The sequence below is a fragment of the Amblyraja radiata genome, unplaced genomic scaffold (genome assembly GCF_010909765.2).
Source record: "Amblyraja radiata isolate CabotCenter1 unplaced genomic scaffold, sAmbRad1.1.pri scaffold_707_ctg1, whole genome shotgun sequence".
NCBI classification, from domain to species: domain Eukaryota; kingdom Metazoa; phylum Chordata; class Chondrichthyes; order Rajiformes; family Rajidae; genus Amblyraja; species Amblyraja radiata.
The window spans coordinates 27313-45359 of NW_022630725.1; the positions used below are offsets into that span (position 1 = coordinate 27313).

Sequence of the window (18047 nt, forward strand, 5' to 3'; positions counted from 1 at the left end):
TCTCTCTCTCTCTCTCCCCACCCCTCTCTCACCCTCCCCTTCCCTCTCTCCTCTCTCTGTCTCCCTCTCTTCTTCTCTCCTGGGAGATAGAGAGTGAGGGAGAGAGAGAGAGAGAGAGAGAGAGAGAGAGAGAGAGAGAGAGAGAGAGGATGAGAGAGAGAGAGAGAGAGAGAGAGAGAGAGAGAGAGAGAGATAGAGAGAGAGAGAGAGAGAGAGAGAGAGAGATATATATATATATAGAGAGAGAGACAGGGAGAGAGACAGAGATATATATATAGAGAGAGAGACAGGGAGAGAGACAGAGATATATATATATAGAGAGTGACAGGGAGAGAGACAGATATATATATATATAGATATATATATATATATGAATAGATATATATATATATATATATATAGATATATATATATAGAGAGATATATATATATATATATATATATATATATATATATTGAGACAGAGGGATATATATACAGCGAGATATATATAGAGATATATATATATATATTGAGACAGAGGGATATATACAGAGATATATATTGAGACAGAGAGAGACAGGGAGAGAGAGACAGGGAGAGACCGCTTCCCCTGATCCACCCCTATCACTCATCTCCCCACCCATTGCCCCGGAGACAGACAGACAGAGTGGGGGGTGGACGTCCTCAGCCCGGAAATGACGTCGCGACGCAGGCCCGTTGCCCCGCACGCTGCGGGGTGTTCTCAGCCCGGATATGACGTCGCTCGCAGGCCCGTTGCCCCAGACAGAGAGAGACCGCGAGAAGGGACACAAAAATGCTGGAGAAACTCAACGGGTGCAGCAGCAGCATTTATGGAGCGAAGGGAATAGGTGACGTTTCGGGCCGAAACCCTAGACTGACCGCGGCAGCAGCAGCGGAGACCTGACTCGGTCCTGGAGCTGTGGCGGTGGCGGCAGCAGCAGCGGTAGCGGAGACCCGACTCGGCCCCGAAGCTGTGGCGGAGGCAGCGGCAGCGGAGACCCGACTCGGCCCTAGTGCTGTGGCGGCGGCAGCGGCAGCGGAGACCCGACTCGGCCCCGAAGCTGTGGCGGAGGCAGCGGCTGCAGCAGCGGTAGCGGAGACCTGACTCGGCCCTGGAGCTGTGGCGGAGGCAGCGGCAGCGGAGCCCCGACTCGGCCCCGAAGCTATGGCGGAGGCAGCGGCTGCAGCAGCGGTAGCGGAGACCCGACTCGGCCCTGGAGCTATCGCGGAGGCAGCGACCACCCGCGGAGTTTGAACCGTCGCCTCGGCGCAGAGGGAGAACAAAGAGGGAAGAGACAGAGACTTTAAGATTTTGCCTTCCACCACAGTGAGGAGGTGTTTGGTGAACTCACTGTGGTGGATGTTAAATTTGTGTTGATTGTGTGTTTTTGTCATTTTTTAAATTATATGTATGACTGCAGGGAAACAAAATTTCGTTCAGACCGAAAGGTGTGAATGACAATAAACGAATCTGATCTAATCTAGAAGGGCATTGGCCGGAAATGACGTCCGGACAGCCCCGGCCGCCCGTTGCCGCGCCTCAGCCCGGATATGACGTCACGTGACGCCGCGGCCCAAGATGGAGCCGATCCGCACTGGACGGTGAGAGAGAGAGAGAGAGAGAGGGAGAGAGAGAGAGGGAGAGCGAGAGAGGGAGAGCGAGAGAGGGAGAGAGAGAGAGGGAGGGAGAGAGAAAGAGGGAGAGAGAGTGGGGAGGGGGACAGAGAGAGAGGAAGGGAGAGAGAGAGACAGAGCGAGTGTGAGTAGGGAGATAGGAGGGGGTGAGAGCGATAGGGGTGGAGAGAGAGTGGAGAGGGAGAGAGGGGCAGAGAGAGAGAGAGGGGGGAAGAGAGAGATAGAGGGATGGAGAGAAGGGAGGGCGTGAGAGAGTGGGGAAGGGGAGGAGAGAGAGAGTTCGGAGGGGAGAGGGAGAGATATCTGAGCGGTGGGGTCCGAGGGGGGGCAGTAATAAGGGGAGAGGTTCAGAGAGAGGGGACAGTCCGGGGGAGGGGGGGAGAGACTGGAGGTTGGAAAAAGGGATGGAGTGAGTAGTGCGGGGAAGTAGGGAGCAAAGGGAGGGGGGAGGGATTCAAGGGGGAGTGGGTTTGGTGCCGAGGGGGATGAATGGGGGGGGGGAGAGAGAGAGGGGTCAAGTGAGTCATGGAAGGGGGAAGGGAGCCTGGTGGGAGGTTCACATTGTTTGGGGGTGGGGAGGAGGGGGGAGGGAGCTAAGGGGGGTAATGAGCGGGAGGCGGCAGAGGTAAAGGGCAGGGAGCCACAGGGAGGAGGTCACATAGTTTGGGGGTGGGGAGGGTGTTGCAGTTTAGGAAGTCAAACCAGGGCAGGGTCTTCACTGTGAATGGCGGGGCGCTGGGGCAATGGACAAGGTGCAGGAATAGGCCATTCGGCCCTTTGAGCCAGCACCGCCATTCAATGTGATCATGGCTGATCATCGCCAATCAGTTCCCCGTTCCTGCCTTCTCCCCATATCTCTTGACTCCACGATCTTTAAGAGCCCTATCTAGCTCTCTCTTGAAAGTATCCACAGAACCAGCTTCTGAGGCAGAGAATTCAACAGACTCACAACTCTCTGTGAGAAAACGTGTTTCCTTGTCTCTGTTCTAAATGGCTTACCCCTTATTCTTAAACTGTGTGGCCCCCGGTTCTGGACTCCCCCAACATCGAGAACATGTTTCCTGCCTCTAGCGTGTCCAAACCCTTAACAATCCTATATGGTTCAATAAGATCCCATCTCATCCTTCAAAACGCCAGAGTGTACAAGCCCAGCCGCTCCATTCTCTCAGCATATGACAGTCCCCCACATCCCGGGAATTAACCTGGTTAACTTACGCTGGGCTCCCACAATAGCAAGAATGTCCTTCCTCAAATTAGGGGACCAAAACTGCACACAATACTCCAGGTGTGGTCTCATTAGGACTCTGAGCCTGGCGTAATGTGTAGAGCCGAGGGATCTAGGAGTGCGGGTACGAGAATAACTCAGCGGGTCAGGCAGCATCTGTGGAGAAGATAGACACACAGTGCTGGAGTATCTCAGCGGGTCAGGCAGCATCTGTAGAGAAGATAGACACAAAGTGCTGGAGTAACTGAGCAGGTCAGGCAGCATCTGTGGTGAGGAATGGGTGACGTTTTGGGTCGACGCCCTTCTTTGGTTTAGTTTAGTTTAGAGATGCAGCGCGGAAACAACAGGTCATTCGGCCCATGGGGTCCGCGCCGACCAGCGATCACCCCGTACACTAGCACTATCCTACGCACATTGGGGACAATTTAACAATTTTGTGGAGGCCGATTAATTTACAACCCGGAACGTCTTTGAAATGTTGGAGGAATCCGGAACACCCGGAGTAAAAACCCACGCAGGTCAAAGGGAGAACGTAGAAACTCCACACAGACAGCACCCGTAGTCAGGGTCGAGCCCGGGACTCTGGCAGTGAGGCAGCAACTGTACCGCTGCGCCACTGTGCCACGCAGAATTATTTAACGGTTTCCACCGCCATAAATGCACCCAATATGTGCTAGTAATGTCCTGTTTGCCAGCTTGTTGACCCTCTGTGTTCCCCTCCTGCAGGGTTTAGGAGCCGTTGCTGTGGACGGAGTGACAGGGACGTGAGCGGACATTGAGCGCGGCCAGGGTGCCAGTGAGCCCACCCCCCCCCCCCCCCCCCCATCTGCTGGGTGTATGGGCTGAGCTTCAATGGAGGACCACATGATGGTGCACAACAAGGAGAAGCGCTATGAGTGTGACGTGTGTGGCAAGACCTGGCAGAGCCCGAGCCGGCTGGAGTCCCACCGACGGGTGCACACGGGAGAACGCCCCTTCGATTGCTTGGAGTGCGGCAAGAGCTTCACCTTCAATAGCCAGCTGCAGCGGCACAACCTCGTGCACTCCGGCGAGAGGCCCTTCACCTGCTCCGACTGCGGCAAGAGCTTCAAGACGGCGAATGAGCTGAAGAGACACCGGCGGATGCACACGGGTGAGAAGCCCCATGGCTGCTCCACCTGCGGCAAGAGCTTTGCCCAGTTGTCGGTGCTGCAGGTGCACCGGCGGGTGCACAGCAGTGAGCGGCCCTTCACCTGCTCCGATTGCGGCAAAGGCGCAGTCGGCACCAGTGCTGAAGAAGCACCAGCGTGTGCACACCAGTGACCGTCCCTTCAACTGCGCCCAGTGTGGCAAGGGCTTCACCCGCTCCGCCTGCCTGCTGGAGCACCAGCGCACCCACACTGGCGAGCGTCCCTACACCTGCGCCCAGTGCAGCAAGGGCTTCACCCGCTCCAGTCACCTACTGCTGCACCAGCGCACCCACACCGGCGAGCGTCCCTACACATGCGCCCAGTGCGGCAAGCGCTTCACCCAGTCCAGCAACCTACGGATGCACCAGCGCACCCACACTGGCGAGCGCCCCTACACCTGCGCCCAGTGCAGCAAGGGCTTCATCCGCTCCACTCAACTATTGTTGCACCAGCGCACCCACACCGGCGAGCGTCCCTACACATGCGCCCAGTGCGGCAAGGGCTTCACCAACTCCACCCGACTGCTGTTTCACCAGCGGGTGCACGCTGGCGACCGTCCCGTCCCAAGCCCGGTGTGTGGAGAGCGCTTTGCCAAGGCCTCCCACGCCCTGTCTCACCAGCACGTGCACACCAGTGGCCCGCCCTACGACTGCCCGTACTGCGGTGAGGAGTTTGACAGCTCGCGGGGGTTGCGGCAGCACCGGCGGACCCACGCCGACGAGCAGCTGCTCCCACTGTGACAAGAGAGCACGGGGGCTGCGGGAGCACCAGCGGATACACACCGGAGAGAGACTCTTTGTGTGCGCTGAGTGTGGCATGGGTTTCACCCGCATGTCCAGCCTTTGGCAGCACCGGCGTACACACAGCGGTGAGCGTCCCTTCCCCTGTCCGTCCTGTGGTAAGTGCTTCAGCCGCCTTGACCACCTGCTGGAGCACCGGCAAGTCTACACCGGCCAGCACCTATTCACCTGCCCGCTCTGTGGCAAGGCCTTTGCCAGCTCCTTCAGCCTACTGGCACACCACCACGTGGATAGATAGGCGCTGTTTAGGTAAACACAAAATGCTGGAAGGAATGGGTAATGTTTCGGGTCGTTTCTTCAATCACCCATTCCTTCTCTCCTGAGATGCTACCTGTCCCGCTGAGCTACTCCAGCACTTTGTGTCTTTTTTTGTAAACAAGCATCTGCAGTTCCTTGTTTTTAAACCATTCTGGTAAACCATCTCTGCACCTTCCCCAAAGCCTCCACATCAGTCCTGTCTGTAATGAAGTGACCAGAACTGTATGCAATACTCCAAATGCTACCTGACCAATGTCCCTTAAAGCCGCACATATACATTCCTCCCTCTCCCCTCTCCCTCCACTCTCACCCCCCCCCCCCCCATTCGTACACAAATACTCTGCATTCTACCCTCTCGTGCCCCCCTCCTATCTCTCACAGCGAGACCTGGGCGTCCTTGTACACCAGTCACTGAAAGTTGGCGTGCAGGTACAGCAGGCAGTGAAGAAAGCTAATGGAATGTTGGCCTTCACAACAAGAGGATTTCAGTATAGGAATAAAGAGGTACTTCTGCAGGTGTATTGGGCTCTGGTAAGACCACATCCAGAGTATTATGTACAGTTTTGATCTCCTAATTTGGGGAAGGACATCATTGTGATTGAGGCAGTGCATTGTAGGTTCACGAGAATGATCACTGGGATGGCGGGACCGTCATATGAGGAAAGATTGAAAAGACTAGGCTTGTATTCACTGGAGTTTGGAAGGATGAAAGGCGTTCTTATAGAAAGGTATAACATTATAAAAATGACTGGGTTAGCCCAATGCAGAAAAAATGTGCCCAATGTTGGCCGAGTCCAGAACCGGGGACCACAGTCTTGGAATAATGGGGAGGCAATTTAAGACTGGTGAGAAAAAACTTTTTTAACCCAGAGTTGGGAATTTGTGTAATTCCCTGCCACAGCGGGCAGTGGAGGCCAAATCAGCGGATGGATTTAAGAGAGTGTTAGATAGAGGTCTAGGGGCTAGTGGGGAGTCAAGGGATATGGGGAGAAGGCAGGCACGGGTTATTGATTGGGGACAATCAGCCATGATCACAATGAATGGCGGTGCTGGCTTGAAGGGACGAATGGCCTCATCCTGCACCTAGTTTTTATGTTACACACACACCCTCTCTCTGTCCCTCTCTCTCACACGCACACACACACTCCCGCTCCCTCTTGTTCTCTCTCACACACTCCCTCTTTCTCTCTCACACACAAACCCTCTTTCTCTCACACACACACTCCCTCTCTCTCACACACACACTCCCTCTCTCTCACACACACACTCCCTCTCTCTCACACATGCACCCCTCTCTCTCACACACACACTCCCTCTCTCTCACACACACACTCCCTCTCTCACACACACACTCCCTCTCACACACACACTCTCTCTCTCTCACACACACTCCCTCTCTCTCACACACACACTCCCTCTCTCTCACACACACACTCCCTCTCTCTCACACACACTCCCTCTCTCTCACACACACACTCCCTCTCTCTCACACACACACTCCCTCTCTCTCACACACACACTCCCTCTCTTGCTGTCTCACACACAACCTCTCTCTTGCTCTCGCGCACAATGGAGGTTTTCTGAAAAACAGAAAACAGTCAAATTTAAAAGATAATTTTCCCAGCAGAATAAATTCTGGGAAAATCTTGGAAGATTGGTTTATACTAATCACTGAAACAATGTATTAACATAGAGATGTATTGTCTGGGCACAGCACCATATTAGATATCTGTCTGAACTGCCTGTCCCAGCTAAGGACAAGGTAGTGGCTTTCATCCAAGTCTTACAAGCTTGTTTTAGTTGACAGACGGATGCCCATTCTGGAACCAAGATGGAAGTCATTTGAAAACAAAATGGAGTTTGTTGTCCTTCCGGAATGGGCAGCTGTACTGAAGCTGTGCCAAGATTTGAGTAAAAGGCCGACATTGCAAATATATGGGTCCAGCCTTCCTTGTCTCCCTTAGGCTACGGATCTTTCACTCAGATTTAGAAGGTGTTTTTTATTAATAAGAAAATGTATAATTACTCTAACTTTTCTTTGTTCTTTGAGTGGAGCCCGAGAAGCACTGAGCAACGTGTGTTATTTGTAGATCTCCCCAGCCACTCCCGTCTGGCAAATTGATTAAAAGATTACTTTGGTTTACCTTTAACAAATTTACTGCTGTCTGCTTTCTTTAAGAGACGAACGTTGGCTACTGTGCTCTTTGGAATTCTTCAGAATTCATGTTGTACTATCAATAATGAAAGAAAATGCCAACCATCTCCAGAAATTATAAGAAATTATTCACACGTCCAAGCATATCTGTAGCCGTAGGGCAGTCGCACACTTCCCCACTGCTTCAAAGATAGTTCCTGTACTTGGCGATATCATTTGGTGATTGGCGGCTGAATCGCGGCGGCGGGGCTACAGACAGCCCGGCACCCGAGTGATTCACCCCATGTGTGGGTCGGGGGAGTGAATCACTCCGCTGTGTGGGTCGGGGTGTGGGTGAATCACCCTGGTAGGGGGGTCCTGGTGCAGCGCGGTCAGTGACTGGGTGGGCAGAGGGACCAGACTGTCCCCAACTCTGCAGCAGCTGACTGGTATGTTGCTGGATTTATGGCCCCTTGTGTCCGCTGCCCGGAGCCGCGGCCCCGCTCCTCCCTGCCCCGGGTGTGTGTGTGCGCTGCTGACCCACAGCCCGTGACAGTGCGGTGGGAGCCAGCTTGGGGGAGTAAGGGGAATGGGAGGTAGTCAGCTTGGGGGAGTAAGGGGAACGGGAGGTCGCCAGCTTGGGGGAGTAAGGGGAAAGGAGGTAGCCAGCTTCGGGGATTACCGAATGGGAGGTACTCGCCTATAGGGGTACCGGATGGGGGATAAGGTATGGAGGTGGCCAGTCTGGGGGGAATGAGAGATGGGAGGTCGCCTGCTTGGGGGAGTAATGCCCCTGGCCCACTTAGGAAACCTGAATGGAAACTGCCCTCTCTAAAGGACTTAGGGTGCTCTGTGGTAGTCGTTTACCTTCCGCTTCACCGCACAGACAGCGCTCCTCCGCTCTCCATGGCCCCCACCTTCGTGATGTGTTTGTGTGTGTGATCTGTAGATGCAGCTCACGCTTTGGTCGATCCAGCTCGAGGCGTTCCAGGCGAGTGACCAAAACCTCCGGCGACCTCATGGAAACTTTGGGTCGCGGGCAAGGTCACCAGAGGTTTCCGTTCAGGTTTCTTAAGTGCGGCATTTGGAGAATCAGAGGTCGCCAGCTTGGGGGAGTAAGGGGAATGGGAGGTGGGCAGCTTGGGGGAGTAAGGGGAATCAGTGGTCGCCAACTTGGGAGAGTAAAGGATGGGAGTTAGGAAGCTTGGGGGAGTAAGTTTGTTACTCTGCAGATCGACCGGGAGGTGATGACATCGCCCGTTCACACGCAGCCGCCAGAGCAAAGTGTACATACGGTGATGACAAAAATAATCAATGCAATATCCAGTGCAAAAAAGTGCTAAATTGTGTTGCAAAATGCCCGGGGTAGCACGGACGAGAGGGGCTGAAGGGCCCTTCCCCAGGCAGAGTGACCACCGACGCTGTCCGTGTGGAGTTTGCTCGCTTCCCTCTCCGTGGTGAACCGAATGCAGTTCGGGGCAGAGGAGGTGAGCTCAGCCTTCCGAGCCTCAATCGAACCTCATCCTTCCTCCCGCGCACCCTAGCCCCGACAGGCCAGTGCCGCCACCTTCCTCCCCGGACAAGAACTGAGGGGGAAACTCAGACGAAACATCTTCCAACCGCAGTCACACACAGTGGGTGGAACACAGCGCAGATCGCACGCAGCAGATCCATTGTAACGTCATCAGCAAGACCATCTCGTTTATTTTCAGTTTTATCGGATTTGTGAACATTTTCATCAATAACTCGAGAACTAAAGCACGAATTATTCAGATAAGGCTGTTTTGGTCCCACGAAGAAAATCTCTGCCGGAATACGTAATTTCTTTACCGACAGCACATCGTTTTTTCGATTAGATGTGATTACACACAAACATGACACACAAAAATAAATTCATATCCAAGATTAGAGTTTGATAATTATAGAGGAAAGCTTATCAAGTTCGTTGGAATTTATTGTCACATGTATCAATTAAGGTACTGCAGCGAGTTGAGACGAGAGTTGGTTTCAAACAGGTTTATTAACGTAAACGGTGAAATCAACGGGAGTTCAACAATGACCAACTGAATAGGTCTGACCACAGCGGTGGTGGAAACTAGACTGGGAGGGCATCGTCCAGAAAGCGCGCGAACACAAACCCCTTCCCACAGGCACATGGCCGAGGTAGCAGGTGCCGCTACTGTACAGTGATATTTGAGTTACCATTCAGCCATACTGAGTAAAAAGCAACAAGGCACAGCCACCTAAAAGAACATTTAACATAAACACCCACCACAGCGGAATCCACATTCCTCACTGTGATGGAAGGAAATAAAGTTCAATCATCTTCCCTGTTTGTACACACGTGGTCGGGGCTGGTGAACCCTCCACAGTCGCTGCCCGCTGCCGACACACTACATAACAGTCCCTTTAAACTTCCATGATCCAAAGACATCCTCATGCAGAAGGCTTATGTTTGGACAGCTATCCAGCCAGAAGACTCGAAAGCATTGCGGGAGTTTGCGATATTTCTTAGAAGTATGATAGAAATGGCTACCTTCCTAGACGACTTGCAAGATATGAATGTTGTTAGCAATCTGAAAATTATTACTCTAAAACTGACTTAAGGGCCTGTCCCACTGTACGAGGTAATTCAAGAGCACTCCCGAGTTTAAAAAAAAATCAAACTCATGGTAAGTACAGTAGAATGCACGTAGCAGGTACGTCGGATTTCGGGACGTCTCTTAGCGGCTCGTAACACTAACGGCAGGTACTCGGGAAACACGGTAAGCTCGTGAAGACTTGTGAAGATTTTTCAACGTTGAAAAATGTCCACGAGAGCCCCGACTACCTACGAGCGGCTATTACCGTAATTCTCCGAGTTCGAATCAGGAGAAACTCAGGAAAACTCTTGAATTACCTCGTACAGTGGGACAGGCCCTTTAAAGAAATGTGGAGGGATAAAGCTAGTCTGTTAGAGGAAAATGAGAATGGAGAGGCCATGCTTCCTGATCTGGGGAACTTCATAGAAAAGGAAGTACGGTTCATGTCAAATTTACGCTATGGGAGTATTCAAGATCCTAAACCAATCGCAACTGTCAAACGTTCTACCTTTACTAAAACAAAAGGAAGATCAAGACCTAAGGGAAGTAGTTTTGATTCCGCTGTAAATACCTGCAGAAACGAGAGGCCAAAAGGAAGAAGATACATCTACTGTTAAGCCAAGATGGTTCTGCTTGTCATCCAGCAAGAAGAAGACAGAGGAATGACAAAGAGATGGCCCACGAGGGAAGGGAAGGGGGGCTGTCGATGACTGGTCAGCTCGCACCTTGCATCCCATCCCAAGAATGGACACCGTATTCTTGACAGGGCCAAGGAGAGCTTGTAATAGGAACACTTCTCCATCCGTTTCCCACTACGGATGGCTGACCTGCTGAGTTCTACCGGCACTTTGGAGGGGAATGGACGGGTGACGTGTCGGGTCTGGACCCTTCTTTGGACTGATGGAGTCGGGGGAGAAAGCTGGAAAAAAGAGATGTGGTTGGGACAGACTCCAGGACTTGATTGGGAGGGGGCAGTCTACTTAATTTGGAGAATTTAATGTTCATGTCATTGGGCTGCTGAGGTGCTGTTCCTCCAGCTTGCATGTCACCTCACTCTGGCAATGGAGGAGGCCCAGGACAGAAAGATCTTGTCTTGGAGGACCGAGCGCACGTGTAGGCTGTAATGCACGCCTAGTCCAAATACATTAGACATTAGACAAGAGACAATCAGTGCAGGAGTAGGCCATTCGAGCCAGCACCGCCATTTAATGTGATCATGGCTGATCATCCCCAATCAGTACCCCATTCCTGCTTTATCCACATATCCCCTGCCTCCGCTATCTTTAAGAGCCCTATATAGTTCTCTCTTGAAGGTAACCAGAGAACCAACCTCCACCTAAGGCGCAAAATTTCGCAGACTCACAACTTTCCGAGTGAAAATTTTTGTTTTTTCATCTCCGTTCAAAATGGCTTATCCCTTATTCTTAAACTGTGGCCACTGTTTCTGGACTCCCCCAACATTGGGAACATATTTCCTGCCTCTAGCATGTCCAAACCCTTAATAATCTTATATGTTTCAATAAGATACCCTCTCATCCTTCTAAACTCAAGAGTATACAAGTCGCTCCATTCTCTCAGCACATGACAGTCCCGCCATCCCGGGAATTAACCTGGTGAACCTGCGCTGCACTCCCTCAATAGCAAGTATGTCCTTCCTCAACTTTGGAAACTAAAACTGCACACAATACTCCAGGTGCGGTCTCACCAGGGCCCTGTACAACTGCAGATGGACCTCTTTGCTCCAATACTCAAATCCTCTTGTTATGAAGGCCATTCGTCATTCACTTTCTTCACTGCCTGCTGGACCTGCATGCTTACTTTAATTGACTGATGAACAAGGACCCCCAGATCCCATAGTACTTCCCCTTTTCCCAATTTGACACCCTTTAGATAATAATCTGCCTTCCTGTTTCCGCTACCAAAGTGGATAACCTCACATTTATCCACATTATACTGCATCTGCCATGCATCTGCCCACTCGCCCAACCTGTCCATGTCACCATGCATTCCCATAGCATCCTCCTCACAGTTCACACTGCCACCCAGCTTTGTGTCATCTGCAAATTTCCTAATGTTACGTTGAATCCCTTCATCTAAATCATTGATAGCTGCGGTCCCAGCACCGAGCCTAGTCACTACCTGCCATTCTGAAAGGGACCCGTCTGCCAACCAAAGAGTAAAAGAAGTTTCCACAAAATTAGCGTTTTTTAGCATTCAATTAGCATTTCAACCTCACCCAGTTGTTGTCTCCAAGGCTGCTATAGAACTACAGATGGAATTGATTGAGCTCTCAGAATACGACATTTTAAAGTCCTTATTTGACGCTGAAAGATCCGATTGAAATATGGAAAAATGCAATAAATACCCACGTCTGCCGCAACATGCACGAAAAATGTTTTCTTGCTTTTCAACCACTTATTGCTACGAATCTACTTTCTTCTATCTAACCCAAATCAAGATGCCCTTAAGGTCACAAATGACGGATACTCATCTAGAAGATCAGCTGAAACTGCGTACCTCCATGTTACAACCACATATTCAAATGCTTTCCCACAAAAAGCAGTCACAACAAAGTCATTGAAAGGTTAGTTAACTTTAGAATTAACACATTTTTTTCATTTTCTTGAAGTTAGTACATAGTAGTTAGATTTTTACAAAATAAAGTACATTTTGAACTATATCTAATTGAAGTTTCATGGATGCGGCCTTATTAGATTACAGCTAACTTAATCCAACATTCCAACATGAAAAGGTTCCCCACCCCTGGGCTAACGTCTATAATTTCCTGTTTTCCTTCTCCCGCCTTTCTTTAAAAGTGGCATAACATTAGCCACCCTCTATTCCACAGGAACTGATCCTGAATCAATACAACATTGGAAAATGATCACCAAATGCGTCCGAGATTTCTAGAGCCACTTCCTTAAATACCCTGGGATGCAGACCATCAGGCTCTGGGGATTTATCAGCCCTCAGTCCCATCAGTCTACCCAACACCATTTCCTGCCTAATGTGGATTCCCTTCAGTTCCTCCGTCACCCTAGATCCACTGGCCACTAGTACATCTGGAAGATTGTTTGTGTCCTCCTTAGTGAAGACGGATCCAAAGTACCTGTTCAGCTCATCTGCCATTTCCTTGTTCCCAATATTAAATTCCCCCTTTTCAGTCTTCAAGGGTTCAACTTTGGTCTTAACTATTTTTTCCCTCTTCACTTTCGTAAAGAAGGAACAGCAGATGCTGGTTTAGAAAGAGAGACACAATCTCTTGGAGTAATTTGCACCTCTGGAGAGCATGGACAGGCAACATTCTAGGTCAGAACCCTTCTTCAGACTGCTTGGTGTGGGGGGGGGGGGAGAAAGTTGGAAAGAAGAGGTGGGAGTGTTCGCCTTATATTCCCTTCCCTCTACAGATGCGGCCTGACCCACTGAGTTCCTCCACCGCTTTAGAGGGAATGGACAGACGACGTTTTGAGTCAGGACCCTTCTTCAGACTGAGTGGAGAGGGTGGGGCGAGGGAGGAAGCTGGAAAAGAGAGATGGGGGCTGGTCAAAGCCTGGGAAGTGATAGGTGAACACAAAATGCTGGAGTAATTCAGCAGGATAGGCAGCATCTCTAGAGAGAAGGAATGGGTGACGTTTCAGGTTGAGACCCATCTTCAGAAGTGATAGGTGGATATAGGTGAGGGAGACACAAGATACTGCGAATGCTGGAATCTTGCATAGAACACAATTTAGTTAGATGCACAGAATCTCTTGCTCAGAGTGGGGGAATCGAGGACCAGAGGACATGGGTTCAAGGTGAAAATATTTAAAAGGAAACTGAGGGGTAACATTTTCACACAGGGTGGTGGGAGTATGGAACAAACTGTCAGAGGGGGTAGTTGAGGCTCTGACTATCCCAAGAAACAGTTAGACAGTTACATGGATAGGACAAGTTTGGAGGGATATGGACCAAACACAGGCAGGAGGGACTAGTGTAGCTGGGACATGTCGGTCGGTGTGGACAAGTTGGGCCGAAGGGCCTGTTTCCACACTGTATCACTCCATGACTAACACAAAGTGCTGGAGTAACTCAGCGGGTCAGGCAGCATCTGTGGAGAACATGGATAGGTGACATTCACAGAGTGCTGGAGTAACTCAGCGGGACAGGCAGCATCTCTGGAGACAAAGAATGGCGGCGTTTTGGGTCGACACTGAAGATGGGTCTTGACCTTGAAACGTTACCCATTTCTTCCAGCATTTTATGTCTACCTAAATTGTGCCTATCTCTCTATGTGGCGGTGTGCCAACAGGCTGGAGGAGCGGGCAAAGGCCTTGCCGCAGAATGGGCAGGTGAAGAGGCGCTGGCCAGTGTGGACTCTTCGGTGCTCCAGCAGGTGGTTAAGCCGGGTGAATACCTTGCCACTCAGCGCACACAAGGTGTCTCTCGCTGGTGTGTAACCGCTGGTGCTCCCGCCACCCCCGCGCTCTCTTGTGACAGTGGGAGCAGCTGCTCGCCGGCGTGGGACCGCCGGTGCTGCCGCAACCCCCGCGAGCTGTCAAACTCCGCACCGCAGTACGGGCAGTCGTAGGGTTGGCCACTGGTGTGCATGCGCTGGTGAGACAGGGCATGTGAGGCCATGGTGAAGCGCTCTCCACACACCGGGCTGGGGACGGGACGGTCGACGGCGTGCACCCGCTGGTGGGACTGCAGAGAGGTGGAGCGGGTGAAGCCCTTGCCGCACTGTGCGCAGGTGTAGGGGCGCTCGCCGGTGTGGGCGCGCTGGTGCATCAGTAGGTTGCTGGAGTGGGTGAAACCCTTGCCGCACTGGATGCAGGTGTAGGGCCGTTCACCGGTGTGGGTGCGCTGGTGCTTCAGCAGGTTGTTGGAGCGGGCGAAGCCCTTGCCGCACTGGGTGCAGGTGTAGGGGCGCTCGCCAGTGTGGGTGTGCTGGTGCACCAGCAGGGTGCTGGAGTGGGTGAAGCCCTTTCCGCACTGTGCGCAGGTGTAGGGGCGCTCGCCGGTGTGGGAGTGCTGGTGAGACAGCAGCTTGGTGGAGCTGGTGAAGCCTTTGCCGCACTGGATGCAGGTGTAGGGGCGCTCACCGGTGTGGGTGCGCTGGTGGGACAGCAGATTGCCGGAGTGGGTGAAGCCCTTGCCGCACTGGGCGCAGGTGTAGGGGCGCTCGCCGGTGTGGGTGCGCTGGTGCACCAGCAGGCTGACGGACTGGGTGAAGCCCTTGCCGCAGTGAGCACAGGTGTAGGGGCGTTCGCCGGTGTGGGTGCGCTGGTGCACCAGCAGGGTGCCGGAGAGGGTGAAGCCCTTGCCGCATTGGGCACAGGTGTAAGGGCGCTCCCCGGTGTGGATCCGCTGGTGGGAATGCAGCCCAGCGGAGCTAGTGAAGCACTTGCCGCACTGGGCACAGGTGTAGGGCCGCTCCCCAGTGTGCACACGCCTGTGCTTCTTCAGCGCTAGTGCCGACTTGAAGCCTTTGCCGCAATCGGAGCAGGTGAAGGGCCGCTCACTGCTGTGCACCCGCCGGTGCTCCCGCAGCCCCGACAAATGGGCAAAGCTCTTGCCGCAGGTGGAGCAGCCATGGGGCTTCTCACCCGTGTGCACCCGCCGGTGGAGCTTCAGCTCATTCGCCGTCTTGAAGCTCTTGCCGCAGTCGGAGCAGGTGAAGGGCCTCTCGCCGGAGTGCTCGAGGTTGTGCCGCTGCAGCTGGTTATAGAAGGTGAAGCTCTTGCCGCACTCCAAGCAATCGAAGGGGCGTTCTCCCGTGTGCACCCGCCGGTGGGCCTCCAGCTTGCTCGGGCTCTGCCAGGCCTTGCCACATACGTCGCACTCATAACGCTTCTCCTTGTTTGGCCTCGTCATGTGGTCCTCCATCGAAGATCAGCCCTTGAAGCCCGGCCCGCTCACCGAGCAGATGGGGTGTCACCGGCCGCCCTCAATAGCCGCTCACGTTCCCGTCTCTCCATCCACAGCATCGGCTCCTAAACCCTGCAGGAGGGGAACACAGAGGGTCAACAAGCTGGCAAACAGGACATTCCTAGCACATATTGGGTGCGTTTATTGCGGATGAAACCATTATATAATTCTGCGCTGCACACTGGCGCAGCGGTACAGTTGTAAATTAATCGGCCTCCACAACATTGTTAAATTGTCCCCAATGTGCGTGGGATAGTGCTAGTGTACGGGGTGATCGCTGGTCGGCGCAGACCCCATGGGCCGAATGACCTGTTGTTTCCGCGCTGCATCTCTAATCTAAACTAAACCAAAGGGTGTCGACCCAAAACATCACCCATTCCTTTCACCACAGATGCTGCCTGACCTGCTGAGTTACTCCAGCACTTTGTGTCTATTTTCTCCACAGATGCTGCCTGACCCGCTGAGTTATTCAAGCATATTGTGATAGAGTCATGGAGTGATACAGTGTTGGAAAGAGGATCTTCGGCCCAACTCGTACCCGCACTCCTAGATCCCTCGGCTCTACACATTCCGCAAGGCTCAGAGTTCAGAGTCCTAATGAGACCACACATGGGGTATTGTGTGCAGTTTGGGTCTCCTAATTTGAGGAAGGACATTCTTGCTATTGAGGTAGCACAGCGTAAGTTCACCAGGTTAATTCCCGGGATGTGGGGGACTGTCATATGCTGAGAGAATGGAGCGGCTGGGCTTGTACACTCTGGAGTTTAGAAGGAAGAGATGGGATCCTATTGAACCATATACGATTGTTAAGGGTTTGGATACGCTAGAGGCAGGAAACATGTTCCCGATGTTGGGGGAATCCAGAACACACAGTTTAAGAATAAGGGGTAAGCCATTTAGAACAGAGACATGGAAACACTTTTTCCTCACAGAGTTGTGAGTTTGTGGACTTCTCTGCCTCAGAGGCCGGTTCTGTGGATACTTTCAAGAGAGAGCTAGATAGGGCTCTTAAAGATCGTGGAGTCAAGGGATATGGGGAGAAGGCAGGAACGGGGAACTGATTGGGGATGATCAGCCATGATCACATTGAATGGCCGTGCTAGCTCAAAGGGCCAAATGGCCTATTCCTGCACCTTGCCCATTGCCCCAGCACCCCGCCATTACAGTGAAGACCCTGCCCTGGTTTGACTTCCTAAACTTCAACACCATTCCCACCCACAAACAATGTGACCTCGTCCCTGTGGCTCCCTGCCCCTTACCTCTGCCGCCTCCTGCTCATTACCCCCCTTTGCTCCCTCCCCCCTCCTCCCCACCCCCAAACAATGTGAACCCCCACCAGGCTCCCTGCTCCCTTCCATGACTCATTTGACCCCTCTCTCTTCCCGCTTCCATTCATCCCCCTCGGCATCAAACCCACTCCCCCTTGAATCCCTCCCCCCTCCCTTTGCTCCCTGCTTCCCCCCACTACTCACTCCACCCATTTTTCCAACCTCCAGTCTCCCCCCCCTCCCCCGGACTGTCCCCTCTCTCTGAACCTCTCCCCTTATTCCTGCCCCCCTCGGACCCCACCGCTCAGATATCTCTCCCTCTCCCCTCCGAACTCTCTCTCTCCTCCCCTTCCCCACTCTCTCGCCCTCCCTTCTCTCCACCCCTCTCTCTCTCTCTCTGTCCCCCTCTCTCTCCCTCTCCACTCTCTCTCCACCCCTCCTATCCTCTCTCTCCCCCTCCTATCTCCCTACCCACACTCGCTCTCTCTCTCCCTTCCTCTCTGTCTCCCTCTCTCTCCCTCCCTCTCTCTCCCTCTCTCTCACTTTCTCTCTCCCTCTCTCCCCCTCTCTCTCTCTTTCTCTCACTTTCTCTCTCTCACCGTCCAGGGCGGATCGGCTCCATCTTGGGCCGCGGCGTCACGACACGTCATATCCGGGCGGCCGGGGCTGTCGGACGTCATTTCCGGGCCGATGCCCCTCTCGCGGCCAGTCTAGGGTTGCGGCCGGAAACGTCACCTGTTGCCTTCGCTCCACAGACGCTGCTGCAGCCGCTGAGTTTCTGCAACATTCTTGTCCCGTCTCGCGGTCTCTCTCTGTCTGGGGCAACGGGCCTGGGAGGGACGTCATATCCGGGCTGAGACCGCCCCGCAGCGTGCGGGGCAACGGGCCTGGGAGCGACGTCATATCCGGGCTGAGACCGCCCCGCAGCGTGCGGGGCAACGGGCCTGGCAGCGACGTCATATCCGGCCTGAGACCGCCCCGCAGCGTGCGGGGCAACGGGTCTGCGTAGGGACGTCATTTCCGGGCTGAGGACGTCCACCAAAGATCCTATATTGACGTTCACCCC

The 18047-nt window shown here is 53.0% G+C and overlaps 2 protein-coding genes across 2 annotated transcripts; one reads left to right on the forward strand and one right to left on the reverse strand.

Annotated features, from left to right (window-relative positions):
- Positions 1-1559: 1559 nt before the first annotated feature.
- Positions 1560-4165, forward strand: LOC116970298 (gastrula zinc finger protein XlCGF49.1-like). Its single transcript, XM_033016971.1, has 2 exons — positions 1560-1605; positions 3590-4165. The coding sequence occupies exon 2, from the start codon at positions 3716-3718 to the stop codon at positions 4163-4165; it is 450 nt and encodes a 149-aa protein (XP_032872862.1). The 5' UTR covers positions 1560-1605; positions 3590-3715.
- A 10297-nt stretch (positions 4166-14462) lies between these two features.
- LOC116970294 (zinc finger protein 2 homolog) lies at positions 14463-15446 on the reverse strand (the record flags this gene model as incomplete). Its single annotated transcript, XM_033016969.1, has 1 exon — positions 14463-15446. A coding segment is annotated over one exon (984 nt), but the record flags the coding sequence as incomplete, so codon positions are not given.
- Between the last annotated feature and the right edge of the window lie 2601 nt (positions 15447-18047).

Coding starts and splice junctions, on each gene's coding strand:
- LOC116970298 (XM_033016971.1), top strand. CDS start 3,716: ATGGAGGACCACATGATGGTGCACAACAAGGAGAAGCGCTATGAGTGT.